The sequence below is a fragment of the Oncorhynchus gorbuscha genome, linkage group LG05, assembly GCF_021184085.1.
Source record: "Oncorhynchus gorbuscha isolate QuinsamMale2020 ecotype Even-year linkage group LG05, OgorEven_v1.0, whole genome shotgun sequence".
Taxonomy (NCBI): Eukaryota; Metazoa; Chordata; class Actinopteri; order Salmoniformes; family Salmonidae; genus Oncorhynchus; species Oncorhynchus gorbuscha.
The window spans coordinates 66,244,600-66,266,993 of record NC_060177.1 but is presented as its reverse complement, the minus strand read 5'-3'; the positions used below and the strand labels follow the sequence as shown (position 1 = coordinate 66,266,993).

Sequence of the window (22,394 nt, the reverse complement as noted above, 5' to 3'; positions counted from 1 at the left end):
TTGTGTCGTCGCTCTCACAATCCCTCATACTGACTGGTCACTGGAAGTTCAACATGGCACCTCATGGCAAAGAACTCTCTGAGGATCTGAAAAAAATAATTGTTGCTCTACATAAAGATGGCCTGGGCTATAAGAAGATTGCCAAGACCCTGAAACTAAGCTGCAGCACGGTGGCCAAGACCATACAGTGGTTTAACTGGACAGGTTCCACTCAGAACAGGCCTCGCCATGGTCGACCAAAGAAGTTGAGTGCACATGCTCAGCTTCATAACCAGAGGTTGTCTTTGGGAAATAGACGTATGAGTGCTGCCAGCATTGCTGCAGAGGTTGAAGGGGTGGGGGTGTCAGCCCGTCAGTGCTCAGACCATACGCCGTACACTGCGTCAAATTGGTCTGCATTGCTGTCGTCCCAGAAGGAAGCCTCTTCTCTAAAGATGATGCACAAGAAAGCCCGCAAACAGTTTGTATATACTGATTTTATACCATCTACTGCACATTGCCTATGCCGCTCGGCCATCACTCATCCATATACCTTTAGATTTGTGTGTATTAGGTAGTTGTTGAGGAATTGTTAGATATTATTGCACTAGAAGCACAAGCAACTAGAAGCACAAGCATTTCACTACATTAACATTAAATCTTGATTTGAGTGTCTTTCCAAATCATGTCCAATCAATTGAATTTACCACAGGTGGACTCCAATCAAGTTGTAGAAACATCTCAAGGATGATCAATGGAAACAGGATGCATCTGAGTTAAATATGGAGTCTCAGCAAAGGATCTGAATACTTATGGAAATACGTTTTTTTTCTCTCCTTAATCTAGGGCAGGTGGAACCCCTCGACAACATTCCGCTGAAAAGGCAGCGCAAAATTAAAAAATATTTTTTAGAAATATGTAACTTTCACACATTAACAAGTCCAATACAGCAAATGAAAGATAAACATCTTGTTAATCTACCCATCGTGTCCAATTTCAAAAATGCTTTACAGCTAAAGCACAACATATGATTATGTTAGGTCAGAGTCAAGTCTCAAAAACACACACAGCATTTTCCAGCCAAAGATGGGAGTCACAAAAAGCAGAAATATAGATAAAATTAATCACTAACCTTTGATGATCTTCATCAGATGACACTCATAAGACATCATGTTACACAATACATGTATGTTTTGTTCGATAATGTGCATATTTATATCCAAAAATCTCAGTTTACATTGGAGCGTTACGTGCAGTAATGTTTTGATTCCAAAACATCCGGTGATTTTGCAGAAATACTCAAAATAAACATTGATAAAAGATGCAAGTTTTATTCACAGAATTAAAGATATACTTATTCTCTATTCAGCTGCTGTGTCAGAGTTTTTGAAAAACTTTACGAAAAAAGCATAATCTGAGAACGGTGCTTAGAACCCAAAACAGCCAGAGGAATATCCACCATTTTAGCGTCAACAGAACCTAGAAAAAACACTATAAATACTCCCTTTGATGATCTTCATCAGAAGGCACTCCCAGGAGTCCCAGTTCGACATTAAATGACTGATTTGTTCCATAAAGTTCCATCATTTAGCCACGCGTGTTCAGCCCAGTAATCCATCTTCATGAGGTGCGAGCACTTCCTTCAGACAAAAACTCGTAAAGTTCCGTTACAGTCCGTAGAAACAAGTAAAATTATGTATGCAATCAATCTTTAGGATGTTTTAAACATAAATCATCAATAAGGTTCCAACCAGAGAATGTCATTGTCTGAAAAAAAGCATTGGAACGAGAGCAAACTCGGTCGGGAGACCGAGGCTCTCTGCCAGACCACCCACTCAAAGAGCTATTATGAGTCCCTCCTTTATAGTAGAATCCTCAAACCAGTTTCTAAAGATGGCGACATCTAGTGGAAGCGCTAGGAAGTGCATCCTCATTAATATCTTACTGGGATTTCAATAGGCACTGTTTTGAAAATCGATTTCTCACTTCCTGTTTGGATTTCTTCTCAGGTTTTTGCCTGCCATATGAATTATGTTATACTCACAGACAACATTCAAACAGTTTTAGAAACTTCCGAGTGTTTTCTATCCAATACTAATAATAATGTGCATATATTAGCATCTGGGAAAGAATAGGAGGCAGTTCAGTCTGGGCACGCTATTCATCCAAAAGTGAAAATGTTGCCCCCTTATCCCAAAAAGGTTAAATTTGCAAAAAGGTTTTAAAAAACTGTTTTCACTTTGACATTATGGGGTATTGTGTGTAGATTGCTGAGGATTTGTATTTTTTAAATCAATTTTTGAATAAGGCTGAGACAAAATGTGGAAATAGTCAAGGGGTCTGAATACTTTCCGAAGGCACTGTATCGTTGGTGCACACCGGCAGCAGCTGCGGGGAGGGAGCAGACTGCAGAGCAGGCACACACACAAACAGGGAAGTTGCGAAATCAACGAAAAGTTTCTGGAGCAACCTTATCAAGTCGCCAAATTTGTCGCTATACTATTCTAACAATTAAATTGTTAGGGTTGCGTCAATTCGAATCTGGTATCAGAACAAGTTATAACACTGAGTCACTGATTGTACTCTATTTACTTGTATTAGCTAAGCAATAAATGGCAAATGCAACTTTCGTATATACGGGCTCACTGTAATACCACGCAGGGCAGAACAGGGAACTGACAGGATGTAAGAAAACAGCTGTTCATATACTGTGATAGGCTAACAGACGGGTTGGAACTATGTCTATCACAGTAGATGCTGAGCGTGGTTTAGACTTGCTCAGCCTATCGCAGGCGCTCAGGCTGGTCCCCGCCTCTTGGCGCTTCTTGGAGTCCACCCTCTGTCGATGTATAGATTCTCACTGTTCTGGTATCACCCCCTAGTTATAACAGGTGCTCAGTTCCTGCTATTGTGTTGTTCAGTATTTTTCCATCTCAGTTAAACCTCGTGATGACCACCCCTCCCTATACCTGATTAACCACAACTTGTAAGATATAGCAAGTCACAACATGTGCTCAATATTGTCACATACAAACACAAGGACAAAGCATCTGCTGGACTGTTATCTACAGTTTTGCAACATGCAGGTCACACCATGTTACTCAGTTCTTGTCACACACACAAACAGGCAAGTAGATGTAGCTAGCAGTTGTTTAATCTCATGATGATGCTCAAGTGCACAAATGCAGATACTTCACACAGCCAACATCAGACAATATTTAATCATATACATGGTAATGGCTATAATGTAAAACACAGAATCCCACACTGGTGTTACTGTTCTTGCCGTTAACGGCATGACATGACGATAACGCCAGTGACAATCAATAACACCAAACTTTTTTCTCAACAAAATATTTTATAAACCCTCAACAATTATATTTAAAAAATAATTATTAGCATTTTATTACTGTTTCAATATTGTAATCACTTAATATGGCTTTCCTTTTGATAGATATGGCGAAATGAGGTGGTGCTGAAAAGCAAAGACTCTACAGACTCTATCTACACTTACAAGTATGCTTCAGAGAACCAGTCAGTTCGGGGGGGGGTCACACAAGCAAGTAATGTTCCACACTGGTGTCCTCAGTGTGGCAGAGGAGCCCCCCATCTCCTTCTGCACCATCTCACCCAGCAGAAGGTATGACCAGCAGCTGTGTGGGCTCACGTGGACCCCATCCTGGACATAAATGACAGATTACTGACCACTTCGGATCCCACTATACCTTCTCCGCTATGCAATCTGGTTTCAGAGCTGGGTGCACCTCAGCCACGCTCAAGGTTCTAAACGACATCATAACCGCCATCGATAAGAGACATTACTGTGCAGCTGTATTTATCGACCTGGCCAAGGCTTTCGATTCTGTCAATCACAACATTCTTATTGGCAGACTCGACAGCCTTGGTTTCTCAAATGATTGCCTCGCCTGGTTTACCAACTACTTCTCTGATAGAGTTCAGTGTGTCAAATCGGAGGGACTGTTGTCCGGACCTCTGACAGTCTCAATGGGTGTGCCACAGGGTTCAATTCCCGGGCCAACTCTCTTTTCTGTATACATCAATGATGTTGCTCTTGCTGCTGGTGATTCTCTCATCCACCTCTACGCAGACAACACCATTCTGTATACTTCTGGCCCCTCCTTGGACACTGTGTTAACTAACCTTCAGACGAGCTTCAATGCCACACAACTCTCCTTCCGTGGCCTCCAACTGCTCTTAAATGCAAGTAAAACTAAATGCATGCTTTTCAGTCGATCGCTGCCCGCACCTGCTCGCCTGTCCAGCATCACTACTCTGGATGGCTCTGACTTAGAATACGTGGACAACTACAAGTACCTAGGTGTCTGGTTAGACTGTAAACTCTCCTTCCAGACTCACATTAAGCATCTCCAATCCAAAATTAAATCTAGAATCGGCTTCCTATATCGCAACAAAACATCCTTCACCCATGCTGCCAAACATACCCTCGTAAAACTGACCATCCTACTGATCCTCGACTTCGGTGATGTCATCTATAAAATAGCCTCCAACACTCTACTCAACAAACTGGATGCAGTCTATCACAGTGCCATCTGTTTTGTCACCAAAGCCCCATACACTACCCATCATTGCGACCTGTACGCTATCGTTGGTTGGCCATCGCTTCATACTCGTCGCCAAACCCACTGGCTACAGGTTATCTACAAGTCTCTGCTAGGTAAAGCCCCGCCTTATCTCAGCTCACTGGTCACCATAGCAGCACCCACTCGTAGTATGCGCTCCAGCAGGTATATCTCACTGGTCACGCCCAAAGCCAATTCCTCCTTTGGTCATATTTCCTTCCAGTTCTCTGCTGCCCATGACTGGAACAAATTGCAAAAATCTCTGAAGCTGGAGACTCACATCTCCCTCACTAGCTTTAAGCACCAGCTGTCAGAGCAGCTTACAGATCACTGCACCTGTACATAGTCCATCTGTAAACAGCCCATCTATCTACCTACCTCATCCCCATACTGGTATTTATTTATTTTGCTGCTTTGCACCCCAGTATCTCTACCTGCACATTCACCTTCTGCCAATCTACCATTCCAGTGTTTAATTGCTATATTGTAATTACTTCGCCACCATGGCCTATTTATTTCCTTAACTTACCTCATTTGCACTCACTGTATATAGACTTTTTTTCTTTTGTTCTACTGTATTGACTGTATGTTTTGTTTATTCCATGTGTAACTCTGTGTTGTTGTATGTGTCAAATTGCTACACTTTATCTTGGCCAGGTCGCAGTTGCAAATGAGAACTTGTTCTCAACTAGCCTACCTGGTTAAATAAAGGTGAAATAAATAAATAAAACACCAGTACCCTGCTGTGCAACATCTTCATTTCTTCAGTGATGGCCCTGCAGCTGATGTACAAACCGTACAGACAACCAGTAGAGTATGTTTAAATGAAATTTTATTCAACATTCAGGCTTGTAAGGAACATTTACATGATTTTGAGGCCATTAGTGTCTGGCTGTATATACCAATTCATTGTTTATTACAGCCTGATTAATCAAACTAAGGAAGATTATGCTGCACTTACTTATTAACATGAGGTCATTGGCAACTGACAAGACCTCATACTTGCCATCCCCATCTGTTGATGCATTGACGTCCCCATTACCATCTCCAGACTTCTAAAGTTCACAGGGATACAGAAAATGACTGCAGCATATGACGACGAAGAGATATTTGTTATTAGATTGGAACATACTATCACTGGATGGAAACCATCATTTAGACATTTTCTGTGTATTTACTAACAAGTGACAAGGTTGATTATCTTTCCTGACAATGGCTGGCATTATAGCCAGCTTGTTGTTCCTAGTCATGACTAGGAGGGTGTTACTCATCACCATGACAGCATCCAGACACTTGGACAGGGTGCACCAAGGGAAGGAGAAAGACAATCAAGCAAATTTCAGTCTAACTGGCTCTTTGAAGTGGAGGCCTTCTCTGTAGATATTTGCACAGAGAAAAATACTAGTTAAAAATCTGGGGTTCTCTATTAGCTTGCTGGCCCCACCATATGAGATTTGCATCCACAACAATGACCAGAAGACTGACATCATCCTCTGCAGAAAACCACAGAAGTTAGCTTAACAGCCAAAACAGGTGGCTATTGTTGTTATGACTATAATGAACTGTTATGCCTATTCATCATGCATTCATGTGATATCAGTGATAAACTGTAGTAGACCAACGTTACTGATTGCTAGGTTACATTTACATTTACATTTAAGTCATTTAGCAGACGCTCTTATCCAGAGCGACTTACAAATTGGTGCAATCACCTTATGACATCCAGTGGGACAGTCACTTAACAATAGTGCATCTAATTATAGCTAAATTATAGCAAGCCAGCTATAGTAGCCATTTAATTCCTACATAAAACTCATTCAATGTAAGATTGTAAGCAATTGTTTTAACTAGATAAATGGTACACTCCCAATGTTTAAAAATCTGAATTATTGTTTGAAATTATGCTTTATTAAATTTAATTTATCCACATTCCCGAAGCCACCCCTAACACAAACAGCTAGCTAGTTAAATTACATTCTATCGTGCCAAAATTAAAGCCCTGCACAAAAAATAACAATACAATGTTGCATGGCCAGGTGTACCTGGTGAATGGATTTATCTTAATCACCAATGGAATGGTCTAAAATGACAACACTCCGGGGCCATGTGAAACGAATTTGACCAACGATAACTGAGTTATACGTCATCAAATTGCGACATTAGCTACACCATGCCAAAAATTAGCAAACGTTTACCTAAAAATATGTAGCTGTAAGAGTGACAGAATTAGCGAATACAAATATTTGATTTTACACAAATCAATGACTGTCTGTTCTCAGTCCAAAACATAAGAAGCAACTCTTGAAATAGCGTCATCCGCGTCAGGAGGAAAAACGTGCTGTTTCATCAGCTCGAGCAAGGTAACGTTACATGGTAGTTAGCTAGCGTAGCTACGTTATTTGTCAACAATAATCCTTCTGGCATTTACTAGGTTAGCTGCCTAAAGTTTAATCTGTTCAAAGGTGTCATCTGGCCTGCTTCCTGCTTTTGTTGAGGTGTCGACTTGTTTGACAGAATGGACAAAGATGGTGAGTTGAAGTCTCATTGATGAACTTGATGAGTAGACATGCTAGTCCCATATGGCCATATATTTCTGCATGATCTTATAGTTGCTTTCATGGGGGTTGTTTCCATACATTCACAACACTATCCATACAACGCTAAATAAAGGATACGTTTTTTAGTGAGTGTAATCAAGTATAATGTGTTTCCATTTGACTTTGACTTGCCCATGGCCATTTCCTTTCAGAGCTGGTGGAGTACTTCAGGACACAAGTGAGACAGGACCCTGAGGTTCCCTCTGCTGTGGCAGCTATCCGCACTCTCCTGGAGTTCCTCAAAAGAGACCAAAGTCAGATTTTATTTAATTTTTTAATTTTATACTCTCCACTTGTTATACTGATATCTAGTGAATCAGAAGGCTTTTTGTCTGATGATTACTGAAATCAAAATATTTTCATCACTGCTGAAAAAGTTGGCACTTGATTTACAAATTATTAGCAAACAGACTAGTTGTGGTATTGATTGGCTTATGCTTTATGTCCCTGAGCAGGTGAGACCATCCTGGGCTTGAGAGAGAACCTGACCCAGACCATCAGGTGTCTGGAGGAGGCTGACTCCTCTGTGGCTGTCTCGTCTGGTGGCGAACTGTTCCTCCGCTTCATCAGCCTCACATCGCTGGAGCACCCTGTGAGTAGAGAGAGAGCCCTCACCGTAACGCCACTCTTAAACACTCCGAGCTCACTTTAAAGTGATATAACATGTATTCAATTTTAATTTGACCTTTATTTAACCAGGCAAGTCAGTTAAGAACATATTCTTATTTTCAATGACGGCCTGGGAACAGTGGGTTAACTGCCTGTTCAGGGGCAGAACGACAGATTTGTACCTTGTCAGCTCGGGGGTTTGAACTCACAACCTTCCGGTTACTAGTCCAACGCTCTAACCACTAGGCTACGCTATGTGAGAGTAGCTTGAGTTGTCCAGCATACCATCATGATTTAAGATGCCATTTTCAGAAATATTAAGTGTTTTCTTTGTCCCCCAAACAGGATCTCTCTCAATGCAAGAAAGTGATGGTAGAGAGAGGAGAGCTCTTTCTTAAGAAAATCTCCCTTTCTAGGAGTAAAGTAGCAAAACTCTGCCATACCTTTATCAAGGATGGTGCTGTAAGTATTTCTGTTGAATTTTTTTATTTGAATGATTTTTCCAAAACCTGCTTCACTGGGACACTCATGGTGATTCTGCCTCTAACAAACACTGTTCTCTATTGTCATTCACAGAAAATACTGACACACTCCTACTCCCGGGTGGTTCTTAAGGTACTGGAGAGTGCAGCAGCTGACAAGAAACGCTTCACTGTCTATGTCACTGAGTCACAACCAGATTCTGCAGGGTGTGTGGTCAACACAAACACATGCATATGTCTGTCAAACTAAGTAAGCAAGCCCTAAAGAGGAACTTGAAAGACTATTCACAAGTGTACTCTTTTCTCTTTCCAGACGACAAATGGCTGACAAATTACAGAATCTAAACATTCCGGTCACAGTGGTTCTTGATGCTGCAGTGGGGTAAATATCTAAACCATTTCAGTTGATACATGAAATGAAAGCCCAGCTCAATCACACCATGTTTCTTCGAAAAACCATACAGTGCCTTCAGAAAGGAGTCATACCCCTTTACTTATTCCACATTTTGTTGTTACAGCCTGAATTGAAAATTAATTACATAGTTAGTTACATTAATTACATAGTTAAAATAGTTTCTCACCCATCTACACACAATACCCGATAATGATAGTGAAAACATGTTTATAGAAATGTTTGCTAATTTATTGAAAATGTAAATACAGATATCTAATTTACAAATATTCACACTCCAAATTGAGCTTGGGTGTATCCAATTGCCTTTGATCATCCTTGTAATGTCACTACAACTTGATTGGAATACACCTGTGGCCAATCAAATTATTTGGACATGTTTTAGAGAGAAACACATCTGTCTATATAATGTCCCACAGTTGACAGTGCATGTCAAAGCAGAAACTAGACCATGAAGTCCAAGGAACTGTCCGTAGATCTCCGAGATATATGCCTCATCACAATTCTATCTGGGGAAGGGTATTAAAATGTATATAGCGTTAAAGGTTTCCAAGAGCACAGTGGTCTCCATAATTTGGAAATTGAAAAACAAATATGGAACTACCCAGAGCTGGCCGTCCGACCAAACCGGGTAAGAAGGACCTTGGTCAGGGAGGTGACCAAGAACTCATTGACTACTCTGACAGAACTACAGAGTCCTTGGCTGAGATCAGAGAACCTGCCAGAAGGACAAGTCTCTACAGTACTTTACCAATCTGGGCTTTATTGGAGAGTGGCCAGGCGGAAGCCACTCATGAGAAAAAGGCACGTGATAGCATGCCTGGAGTTTACAAAAAGGCATGTGAAAGACAGATCATAAGGCAAATGATTCTGTGGTGTGATGAGACTAAAAATATTACTTTTTTGGCCTGAATGCAGAAGCGCTACGTCTGGAGAAAGATGGGTAATAAGCTGGGCCTGGTTAACAGCATCCCTACCGTGAAGCATTGTGGCGGCAGCAACATGCTATGTGGATGCTTTTCAGCGGCAGAGACTGGTAAGGATAGAGGGAAAAATTAATGGAGCCAAATACTTCCTTGATGAGAACCTGATTCAGCGTACAAACGGCCTCTGACAGAATGATCCCAAGCTTACGACCAAAGCAACGCTGGAATGGCTTCAGAACAAGAATGTGAAAGTCCTTGAGTGGCCCAGCCAAAGCCCAGACTTGAATCCCATTGACAATGTGTAAAAAGACTTGTCAATGGGACCAATCCCTATCTAATTTAACAGAGCTTGAGAAAATGCCCAAATCCAGATGTGCAAAGCTGATAGACATACCCAAGATGACGCAAAGCTGTAATCGCTGCAAAAGATGCATCTACAAAGTATTGACTCGGGTGTGAATATTTATGTACCATCTAAGGTACGTACGCAGTAGACCCCGAAACTGCTGAGAAGCTCCACCCTGGGACAGCCCTGCAGAAGAAATATCAGCCCATGGAGAGAAGCACGAGATTGAACTTAACTTTTCCCCCTGTTAGTTAACACTCAATGTTTCCCTTTACTGTGGCAATTGGGATCGAATCGACACAATTAGCCACTTTCAATGCAACATACTGAAACAAAACTAACTATGCAAGAGATTTTGTTGTAGGCAGAATGCATCGGAATAGGATTCTATTGCATTGACATGCACGACTCAGCCCGTACTATATACGCAGACCGGTGCGGCATAACCAATCAGAGCTGCACTAGGCCTATATGCAAAAATACCATTGCCATATATGGATCTGTGCCATTTACTTTGAACTGGACTGTTTACAGCATGAGCGGTTGTAGATGCGCTTGTTTTGAATGTAGCCACGTGTGCACATTTTGTTAATATCCTTTGCTAGTGAGTGAGTTATTAGCCCAGTTATAGATAATTTGTAGTCAGCAATAGGGTAGTGATTGCTTCCTACAAGAGCACAAAACATGTACATCTCTAGACATCTTTGAAAAGCTCAAAAGTAAAATGGGCAGTTTTGTGTTTTCAGACATGCTTGAATAAGTTAAGTAGCCAATAGGCAGAGGGTAGCATAATTTTCTGATTCTCTAATGGTAGGGGAATAATAATGCATTTTATTTTGTAAAATGGTTTCTTGCATCAACTTTTTTTCAGTCACCTCCTTGTCTGAAAGACAAGTGGTTAAACAGATGCATGTTTTTTAAACCATGGAATGTAGGCCAACATTGGCTGCTACTGTAAGCTGAATGATGGAACAGCTATTTCCATGTTAAATTGTTATGGGATGCATTTTCCATTGTTTGATGGTAGGCCTACATTATGATCAAATAGCCACAGTAGCCTACTTGGCGACTTAACTGTAACTTAAAGCAGGTTCAGCCACAGTGTTCACAGTAAACGTGTGCTGGAAGTTGCAAAGCATTTTCAAAGTTAAAGTTTGCGCTCAGCAGACTTTAAATTTGCTTAGTGCTGAAAAAAGTGAGGGAACATTGCTTTTGTATGCTGAACAAAAGTGCTGAGGAGTATTTCTGTCGGTAATAAAACCCTTTTGTGGGGGGAAAACCAATTGGCTGGGCCTGGCTCCCCAGTGGGTGGGCCCACTCCCACCCATGGCTGCACCACTGCCCAGCATATCTGTGAAATCCATAGATTAAGGCCTAATTTATTTTAAGACTGATTTCCTTCTATGAATTGTAAATCAGTATTTTTTTTTTTAATTGTTGCATTAATATTTTTCAGCTTATGAAATATGTTTCATATTCAATACATTTGCAGACATTTCTAAAAACATGTTTTGACTTTCTCATTGTGTGAGGGAATGGGTGAGAATCTATTTTGAATTCAGGCTGTAACACAATGTGGAATAAATCAAGGGGTATGAATACTTTCTGAAGGTCCTGTAAATACCCTGTTTTACCTATACCCACCTTTTGGATTTGTACAGGTAGCCTAAATTAACAAAGCAGTCAGTGAAATCTGTATTTTATTACAGTACTGTTTTTTTGTTAAAGGTATATCATGGAAAAGGTGGACCTGGTGATTGTGGGTGCAGAGGGAGTGGTGGAAAGTGGTGGTATTATCAACAAGGTATATTATGAATTGGGTAACACACCATTCAGGCAGTCTTATGTTGATGTCCTTGGATGAAATTACCCTTTATTCTGCATGCAATTCACATGACAGATTGGCACCTATCAACTGGCTGTGTGCTCAAAGGCTCACAACAAGCCTTTCTACGTTGTGGCAGAAAGCTTCAAATTCGTCCGACTCTACCCTCTAAATCAGCAAGATGTCCCAGAACGATTTAAGGTAATAGGACCAAGATATCAATTGGCCAGTGATATTTCTGTAGTTATTTGATGTCCTAACTAGTGGTCTCACTTTGCTCTCTCAGTATAAAGCAGACACACTAAAGGCAGTGGAAGACCTAGCAGAAGAACACCCCATGATTGACTACACACCACCATCGCTGATTACACTTCTTTTCACAGACCTGGGGGTCCTCACTCCTTCAGCAGTCAGTGATGAACTTATTAAGCTGTACTTGTAAACCACCACTAGAATACTGACACAACTGCATCCATTTCAACAAGTCACCTTTCAATACACATTTAATTAAAAATGTCAATCCCCCAGGGAATCTGCTTTAAAACACTTCTGTTGTGACTATTTACCCCCTACTTATTTTACTGGAGTTTGAAAGGTTCTTCTGACCCAGACTTTAAAAACCAGCAATCATAGCGGCATACTGTGTGAGTAACTTATTGCAAATTAGAAGTAATCAAAATCTCAAAAGGAAAAGGGGACTTTATTATGAACAGGACCTAGTTCATCCATAGTTTGTCTGAGCTCTCTCAGGTGTGTTGGCTCAGATTATTCACCCTCTGTACCCAAAATAATAAACTAAGAAGTCTGTAGGAAGTTGTCCTCATTTGATAAATAGAAATGCTCAAGTGACTACTTACACTGGCAACAGCTCAGATCCCATACCAAGGTGTTTTGTACTGCCCTTGCCCCAAAAGGTAGAATCATTACTACAAAGTATATGCCATTACTTTGTATTTTTACCATTAAAAATGTGCATACTGTGACTGATTGGCACAGGAAGTGTTAAAGTATGTTTATCAAGAACTCCCTAAAAAAAAGCTGAACAGTTGTCTAACAAACATTTGGAAAGAATAACAGATCAAATATAACACTGGGCTTGGAATGTGTCCAGTGTGGCTCAGTTGGTAAGAGCATGGCGCTTGCAACAGCGGGGTTGCGAGTTTGATTCCCATTGCAGACCAGTATAAAAAGAATGTATGCACTTACTGTCGCTCTGGATGATGGTACGACTATGTAAAGCAAAAATATTTCCACCACCTACTCATTCTATCCACAACTATAAGATGAGAAAATGACATCCAGCGTTTTGGGGCGGTGGCTTTGAATGTGCAAATACTTAAACCTTCCTTGATCAAAAATTTATAATACCCTCTTCAGTGCTATTGATGTCAACGTCTGAGGAGTCAATGCGAAGACAGTTTTCCACAAGTGGAAAAACATGCATATGTAACATGGCCTGAAGTACACAAACAGAAAAACAGGAGATTGGACAAAAGTCTTTTCAGATGTTTGATTTCCAATTTTGAAGTATGGTGTGGCTAATAGCTCAAGTGAATGGTAAATACTTTTTGGGAAAAATAAAATATTTTACACAACTCTCCGCACTTCGAAAAATCTCTTCAGGTAGTAGATCTGTCCAAGGGTCATGGCTACCAGCACAAGAGCTTCAAAGAAGGACCAAAGCACCACTCGGCTGTTTGTGTTGTCATTAACTGGAGGGGAGGAAAACACAGGACAGTACATTAAACCACTACTGCCACTGAAGTGTTTTCACTAAGCTGTCAAAATTGGGTGTTCTTGACAAATGCTATGCAGTTTGAGATAAGAGGTTAGTTCCGTATGTTATTAATTTTCTATGGAAATAGCACACTATACATGGTTGTTATTGAAGTAGCAGCACAGACGTGGTCTTACTTGCTCTGTGTATCCTCTCTCGGACCTCCATGTATTCCTGCTCGTGTTTTACTGCGGTCATGGCAACTGCTAGCTCATTAATCATGTCTTCCAGCTTGTTCTGGTGGACTGTGAACAAGAATGGAAAATGAACTAGTACAGTATACAACATTTTGCAGAGTTAAAGAAACCCCAACAAGTACAGGCACATCCAAGCAAATCAGGTACAACTCACATCAAGGTTAGGTTTATTGTAGATGCTGTTCAAAGTGATGTAATGACGTACGCAATAAAAGGTTGTGCGGGAAATGTTTGTCCAGTAAACTGGTCTCCATATCTCTACCAAAGCTTGGGTGTACCCATTGTGCAAAAACTTAATATATTTACATGAACCTTACAAATACATTGTCAGATACATTGAAGTCATTCAAGCTGTTTTTAGTGGGTCTAACATTAAACAACATCTGTAACACAGCAAACTTGGATTAACAAAATTAAAGGCACCATTTGAGCTGGTAGTGCTGTGCAAACTGCTGCATTGACTGGACACAAGTGTACTGATTTGATACCAAGATGTATAATTGAAACTGACCAACCAACACTTTTGAAAAACTGAGGGCAAAAATAATTGACCCAATTTGTTTCCTGAATGCCCATATGGCAGAAGCGGAGGAGGGTATAAATTCCTAAATCCATCTCAAGTCATTGCCAGGCAGCAAATGAGTGTCCATAAAGCAAAAGAAAACAGCACAACCCAGGCAATTAATAAGACTAACTATGAAAATGGTATCATTTAAATTCACTCTTGTTAATTTTGTAATTCAGTACTTGGGGTAAGCAACATCACAGAGAAGAGTCCATTTTCTCCAAGGGCATTGAAGAATGACCATCTCTGACCTCATGCAATAGTGTTAACCTACCGTCCCAGGTGTCTCCACCACCTGATGGAGGGTGGAGAGCAGAATGAGAAAAGGATGAATATGAAGGAAGAAGGAATATGAAGGAAAGTCTTCCAGAGAACCTACAAATATATGGTGAGATTATATTCGCAATCAGTCAGTGTGACCAGAGCTCTACAGTGCAACTATTTTACTTGAATGTGTGCCTAAATATTTTGCTGTACAATCTGGAATTTTAATTTAGGAGCACCAGTGTGCCTAGAAAAAATAAACATTCTTGCTTTATTACCTGAAATATTTTTATTAGGTGCACACTTGCTCCTTGTAAAAAAGTTCAGCATTGAACCCTGATGCCCATTGCTGCCTCTTCACCCCAGTTTACCTTCTGTCTCCATGCCGTCTCCCTTGGGGGCCTCTCCAATGTCAATGGTGAACATGACGATCTTGGGTGTCATGGTGGACATCTTATTGCTGAAGCAAAACTTGTATGTGCCATCCATATGGGCAGCCACCGAGTACTTCCCACTGGATTCTCGGTCTCCTTTGTAAATCTGCTTCCCATCTGGACCAGTGATCTGCAAATGAAAAATACCTATATAGTCATTTACAATCTATTAAACATTAGGCATAAAAGGTAGCTAGTTACCCATGTTGACTAAACAGCATTAGAAATAAATGCTCCACAACACCACCATCAGTACAAACTCAGATATGATCAATAGCCCTAACATGAAATCATCCCTTGGCTCCTGATATTTTTTTCTTAGATGATAGTCTCGCACTGTCAGTCAACCAAGAGAGTTGAGCTAACTAACGTAGCTAGGTATAAAGCTTGCTCGCTAGCCATATGGCACAATGAGGGACGTTTGGAAGCATAGCTAGCTACTTAACTACATTGTTACTGTTTAGCCAGTTAGGCCCATGATTTGCCAAAGCTAGCTAACGTGGGGGGGGGGGTGCTTTCCCCACAATAAGATTAAGAAAGAGGGCACCTTTCACAACTCCGACCTTTACCTCCACATCGATGTCCAGGAAACCTCCTTCAGCCACCTCAAACATGAGGCCCATCTTGGTACCAGAGTTGACTCGTTCAAAGAAACACTCTTCTGCATGAGCGTCGATGCTTACGAAGTAACCTGACGCTGTGGCGGATAACATAGATAAAATGACCATACACTCCGAGAGAGTAAACATGATTACTGTTGTTTTTCGCTACTGTCTAGCTATGTGAAAAATAGATTAGCGAACAAAACGCTCAGCCGCCGACTTGCGGAGGAGGAGCCAGCAGTAGAAGGGGGACGCAACTTCCTCGCAAATGCTGCCACGTAAAGACGGGAAAACGAGCCGCGTCGAGGTTCAAAAAGCCAATCGATTGTGCCCACCCAAATTGACCTCAGGCCCCTGGTCCAAGACCTGGGTGTATTCATTAGGTTGATTCGGTTGCAAAACGTTTCTTAAACGGAAGCAAACAGAACGAAATGGGGAGGGACCTACCTGAATTTGGCCAATATAAACTCGTTTTAGTAATGCAACTGTTTTGGACTAATGAGTCAGTGGCCACCCATTATTCAGTGCAGGTGGGGCTCTTATTATATATGTTTTGTCTTTTTGGAGGGGACTTGCCTGTTTTGCATGCTATTTTGGCATTAATACGTGTCACATATCAGTTTGCAAACAATGTAAACAAAAGTAAGTATATATCATTGAGTTAATAAAACCGTATATAAACATGGTCTCATTTTTGTTTTCTTGAGTAAGGCAGCTCCAAAATGCAGGTGTTTCAGCCTAGCTCAGTGCTTTCTCTGGTGATGGGGTAAGCCAGCAGAAAATACAGAGCGTTGCGCCGTGATTGGCTCAGTGTTCTGTCACTCATGGGGACACTACGTCACCGCCAAGTCTAAGGGTAGAGCTTGACAATTCAAGCCCCTTGAGTGCTGCTATAGATAAAATGCCCATCTGCCTCACACTAATAGTTTGGTCTATTCACCTGCCCTGAATGACGGGTCTCCACTGCCAGGGAGATATGTATACTGTAGCTAATACTAAGTGTATGTTGTGTAGTAAGCTCTTTGTAGCCCATGTACCTCACCCTAATAATTTGGTATATTTTCACCTCTTAATTTTGTCTACTGTCCTGACTTGGTGGTGCACATGTAGCCTATAACTTTTTTGAGAAATGTAATCATCAAATAATGTAAGAGCTTTTATTGTTTGCTTATATGCCCCCTTTATTAATCCTATGGTCCTGACTTGGTGTACAGGGAGAAACACTGTAAGAACGGCCCGTGTTCTGAATTCTGTCATAGTCTGGGTAGCAATTCGATTAGCTGTTCAGAGTCTTATGGCTTGGGGGTAGAAGCTATTTAGGAGCCTCTTGGACATAGACTTGGACATAGACTTGGAGCAGTTGCCATACCAGGCAGTGATGCAACCCGTCAGGATGCTCTCGATGGTGCAGCTGTAAAACCTTTTGAGGATCTGAGGACCCATGCCAAATCTTTTCAGTCTCCTGAGGGGGAAAAGGTTTTGTCATGCCCTCTTCACGACTATCTTGGTGTGTTTGGACCATGATAGTCATTGGTGATGTGGACACCAAGGGACTTGAAGCTCTCGACCAGCTTCACTACAGCCCGTCGATGAGAATGGGGGCCTGTTAGGCCCACCTATTCCTGTAGTCCACAATAATCTCCTTTGTCTTGATCACATTGAGGGAGAGGTTGTTGTCCTGGCACCACACTGACAGTTCTCTGACCTCCTCCCTATAGGCTGTCTCATCGTTGTCGGTGATCAGGCCTACCACTGTTGTGTCGTCAGCAAACTTAATGATGGTGTTGGAGACATGTTTGACCACACAGTCGTGGGTGAACAGAGAGTATAGTAGGGGACTAAGTACACACCCCTGAGGGGCTCCAGGGTTGAGGATCAGCATGGCAGATGTGTTGTTGCCTACCCTTACCACTTGGGGGCGGCCCGTCAGGAAGTCCAGGATCCGGTTGCAGGGGGAGGTGTTTAGACCCAGGGTCCTTAGCTCAGTGATGAGCTTCGTGGGCACTATGGTGATGAACACTGAGCTGTAGTCAATGAACAGCATTCTCACATAGGTGATCATTTTGTCCAGGTGGGAAAGGGCAGTGTGGAGTGCGATTGAGATTGTGCCATCTGTGGATCTGTTGGGGCAGTATACGAATTGGAGTGGGTCTAGGGTATCCAGGAGGATGCTGTTTTGAGCTATGACCAGCCTTTCAAAGCACTTCATGACTTCCGACATGAGTGCTACGGGGTGGTAATCATTTAGGCAGGTTACCTTCGCTTCCTTTAAATGAGGCTGAATGAGCTGTTTCGCTGCCAGACAAGGCTCTGCTGATAGCTAGGTGTAGCAGTGGTATAGTGCAATTAATGTATTGTTTAGTGTTGTGTAGTGGCTTTGCTGGCATGCATCAGACATTATTTTTGTTTGTTGCCCCACTAAGATTTACATGCTAAAATCGCCACTGTTGTCACGTGTGCTCCCTCTCCGGCCTCTAGGTCACCAGGCTGCTCGTTATGGCGCACACCTGTCACCATCGTTACGCACATCTGCGCATCATCAGACTCACCTGGACACCTGGATCACTTCCCTGATTACCTTCCCTATATTTGTTATTCCCTTTGGTTCCTTCCCCAGGGGTCATTGTTTCTGTTTCAGTTTCATGTCTGTGTGCTGTTAGAGCATTCATCCAACTACAAGTACCCTGATGTGGGTCTGTGGCTGTGCTGCATGAAGCCTTCTTTTGGTATTGTTCTTAATCCCATTCCCCTTTCCCTAAACTTTAAAATTGTATGTTTATAGACCCAATTCCAGCAAAGGTGGTTTAGTTCATAGGTGGGCAATTTACGTCCCAAGCCCATGCAATCCAGCCCGGGGGAGATTTAAGTAAAAATAAACAGACACTCCAGGCCACTCTTGAACTTCTAAAACTAGATTCAAGTATACATGTAGAAACCTATAATGGACCTATATGTTTTCAAATAACACAATTGCCCTTTTTCTGGGCCATAAATGGCTTTATACAGTATATAGGTTACTGTGGTGCAGACTTATTTCCCGGTCACTACATAGGCCTAATTTGGAGTACTTTGGGTCAGGATTCAGGGACATTTGTGGCCCCGCATCTGATTCACTTGGAGAGCACTTTGCAAATGACTTCCCTCCATAGATACGATTCCAACACTGTGCATCTATTGAGAATGTTTAATGTTGAGTACTTTGAATTTGCACATAAATCCATCCTCTTAGAAACATGGCCAAGAAATAAGCATACTACATGATCCTGACCAAAGCTAAAATAGACTAGTGCAATGATTAACTGTGATGGGGACTTTCTTCATTCTACAGGGGAAACTAAAATAACAGAAAAATAATAGATAAACAAATGTTCTACACAATGTCACACAACATACGTTCTGCTACAATCTGGGAACATGCCGTTATAGCTTTATTATTTGGTAACATATTTGTCCCAGGTCATGTTGGACACATTCACTGTACAGTGTGGCTATTTCAACAACAAAAGTACACACATTATTTTATAATAGCCATTCTATAGCCTAATAAAGCAACTCATAAAGTTCCCCTTTTTATTTTGCAACCATGAAATATGTTGTCCAGCCTGCTAAGAGCAAAGCACCTAACAGAACTGTGTAACTGAAGAGAACAAATTTCAGAAGTTCTTTGAAGGTCCGAAGAAATCGGATAGACAAGGGCTCCATCTCGTAACGGTATTCCATCTCCCAATGAGTGATGTAGTTTGCAGGATCTGTCTGCTCTGCAATCACAGGCCCTGAAAAGATGAAGGATTTTAATTTGTCCCCCCCAATTGAGTATATATACAGTAGAGCCTACAGTGCATTCGGAAAATATTCAGACCCCTTGACTTAATCCACCTATTGATACGTTACAGCCTTATTATAAAATGTATTAAATTGTTTCCCCCTCCTCATCAATCTACACACAATACCCCATACTGACAAAGCAAAAACAGGTTTTTAGATTTGGTTTAGCAAATGTATACAAAAAAAATGGAAATATCACATTTACATAAGTATTCAGACCCTTTACTCAGTACTTTGTTGAAGCACCTTTGGCTGCGATTACATCCTTGAGTCTTCTTGGTTATGACGCTACAAGCTTGGCACACCTATATTTGGGGAGTTTCTCCTATTCTTCTCTCTAGATCCTCTCAAGCTCCGTCAGGTTGGATGGGGAGTGTCGCTGCACAGCTATTTTCAGGTCTCTCCAGAGATGTTCGGTCTGGGCTCTGGCTGGGACACTCAAGGACATTCAGAGACTTGTCCCGAAGCCACTTCTGCGTTGTCTTGGCTGTGTGCTTCGGGTCGTTGTTCTGTTGGAAGGTGAACCTTCGCCCCAGTCTGAGGTCCTGAGTGCTCTGGAGCAGGTTTTCATCAAAGATCTCTCTGTACTTTGCTCCGTTCATCTTTTCCTCAATCCTGACTAGTCTCCCAGTCCCTGTTGCTGAAAAACATACCCACAGCATGATGCTGCCACAGTTTCATGATGCTTTCCTCCATACTTGCCACCACCATGTTTCACCAGAGAATGAGGGAGACCATCCTTTAGATTGATGAGGATTTTTATTTAATTTAATCCATTTTAGAATAAGGCTCTAACATAGCTCTGATCAGGCCCTACACCCAAACAAGGGCATTCAGGCCAAACTGAGTTCCATTTTGTTTTCAATGGTGGAACAAACCAGAGAATGACAGAGAATGAGACCATCCTTTAGATTGATGAGGATTTTTATTTAATTTAATCCATTTTAGAATAAGGCTGTAACATAACAAAATGTGGAAAAAGCCAAGGGGTCTGAATACTTTCCGAATGCACTGTATATCAGCAACATATATTTACAGCTGAAGAGTGCATTAGTTAAAGGTATTGCGACCTATAATTGTAGTTTATGAATAATTAATGTAAATTGCTCCAAATGCTTTTGGCATTGATCTCGCGCTAAGAAAATGGTCAAACATTTACTTCTGACACAGTTACAAGCATATCTAGGCTAGTCTGTAAATCGTATTTGGTAATTAAACTATTGAAATATACCTATTGATATTTGAAAACATAAGAATTAGAAATGCCTAATATAGCTGTCACTTTCTTATCAAAAGCCCTAATAATTATTTGTAGAGATAATAAATATTTTTATATTTAGCTTCAACACCCGAGAACGAGAACCAATAACGAGATGAGGAAGAAGCTGTTGTTTATAAACATTGAAGTGCTGGTCCACACACTCAAGACAGGTAAGCAACTTTATCGACATAAATTATGTTCAAATGTATTTATTTTAAAGTATGTAAAGTAAGTAAATTCCCTTACATATATCTATCATATACATGTTGACATGTACCTTGTGTACCTTCAAGCTAAATAATATAATAGCCTATAACACAATAGTATCAATAAAATATATTTCCCCCGACGAAATATTTCACATTAGTTGCACAAAAACAGCCATGCCCCACTTTCGCAACTCCAAATATATCTTTCGCTTTGATAACCTGCAGTAAAAATGATTAAAATTATTTAACTATAGCCTACTGTTACTGTTGATGTTATATGATTTCATGCTATTTTTCGAGTCTGAAAGCTCTTAAAATGTAAGCGCATGGTGGATACGTAACCTACTCACTGGGCATAGGGCCTATAACGTTACAACGTTTCAATATTTATAAACTGCTTAAATTGGTTACTTACCTTGTCGGTTTATATGAAGGATTTTCAATCTCTTTTAAAATTATTTTGTTGAATATACTCTCTGTACACGGGTTTCAATGTGCTGCCAGGAATACAAGGTGATGTCCGTTGCCACAAGTCCTAATGGCAAAGGAGGGGCCAGCAACAATTACATTGATTACAAGAGTCCTGAGACCCATGGGGTTTTCCTAATGGAAAATTAAGCCACGTCCTACACCCGCTTCTCCGAAGCGAGACCTTGCCAAATAGAAAATAATAGACTATGCATGTTCTATTGTTTTAGCTCTGAAAATCCTCTGGTGCTTGCAAGAACCGCTCATTTAATTTCCCACTCTTTGTAACAATACCATTTTTTTATATGTGTAATTGTTAGCATTTAATATACCAAAAGGAATGCAATGTCACATTAATATATCTTCATGAGATGTGATATAGTGAGTTCCTCACTGTTGGTTCACTAAAATCTCCGACTGCTGTCAATACCCGTCCCCCACTGAGTACAAGACCCAGCTGTCCACAGCGCAGGGCACGGACAAGCCATCGATCAAACCAAACCAAACTCCAACGCACGTATCCTCTACCGGAACATGGAGCAAATAGCCTCCTAATTCAATCAGCGTCCAGCCCTGTCAAATCAGGGGCCCTTATGGGGTAAGATCTCCAGACAGCAGAGGGCCATTATCGGCTGATAGGTAGGCCTGTTACTGGGCTAATTGCTTCTCGAGATAGCAGGACTGCTGACGGCTGACTGGGCTCTCAACCTTTCCTCTCCACGCCACTCCTCCCTGCCTGCATCCTTTGGTACCATCTATATTTTCTTCTACAGGATAAACAACTCATTAAGTAACAATGCATGTGGCCTAATTCACTGTTAATCAAGGCTTTTAGAGCCTACATGTTGAAGGTGGAATAGGGAGTGTAATGGAGGTGCAGTACAACTTTACATCAGACTTTTTAGTTTTGTTTTCTAAACCAGAAAACCATTTAGCCACATTGTAGAGTATAATGACAAATGTTAAAATGGCCAGTTTTTTTTAGAGACCTGACATTGACTCTGGTTATAAAAGC

The 22,394-nt window shown here is 41.2% G+C and overlaps 2 protein-coding genes across 3 annotated transcripts; one reads left to right on the top strand and one right to left on the bottom strand.

The window, feature by feature from the left end:
• Positions 1 to 6,716: 6,716 nt before the first annotated feature.
• Positions 6,717 to 12,586, top strand: LOC124036320 (translation initiation factor eIF-2B subunit alpha-like). Its single transcript, XM_046350751.1, has 10 exons — positions 6,717 to 6,940; positions 7,043 to 7,108; positions 7,330 to 7,431; positions 7,633 to 7,769; positions 8,132 to 8,248; positions 8,363 to 8,475; positions 8,582 to 8,650; positions 11,681 to 11,756; positions 11,853 to 11,978; positions 12,064 to 12,586. Exons 2-10 carry the CDS (start codon positions 7,096 to 7,098, stop codon positions 12,217 to 12,219), a joined length of 909 nt encoding a protein of 302 aa, XP_046206707.1. The 5' UTR covers positions 6,717 to 6,940; positions 7,043 to 7,095; the 3' UTR covers positions 12,220 to 12,586.
• On the bottom strand, positions 12,459 to 15,930 carry LOC124036321 (transmembrane emp24 domain-containing protein 2-like). 2 transcript variants are annotated; one of them, XM_046350753.1, is made up of 5 exons: positions 15,584 to 15,930; positions 14,952 to 15,144; positions 14,591 to 14,611; positions 13,692 to 13,799; positions 12,459 to 13,489 (listed from the first exon to the last, which is right to left on the bottom strand). In XM_046350753.1, the coding sequence occupies exons 1-5, from the start codon at positions 15,761 to 15,763 to the stop codon at positions 13,365 to 13,367; spliced, it is 627 nt and encodes a 208-aa protein (XP_046206709.1). In that variant the 5' UTR covers positions 15,764 to 15,930; the 3' UTR covers positions 12,459 to 13,364. The 2 variants fall into 2 exon arrangements, with proteins under 2 accessions (XP_046206709.1, XP_046206710.1); XM_046350754.1 differs by lacking the exon at positions 14,591 to 14,611 and having other exon boundaries at positions 15,584 to 15,904.
• Between the last annotated feature and the right edge of the window lie 6,464 nt (positions 15,931 to 22,394).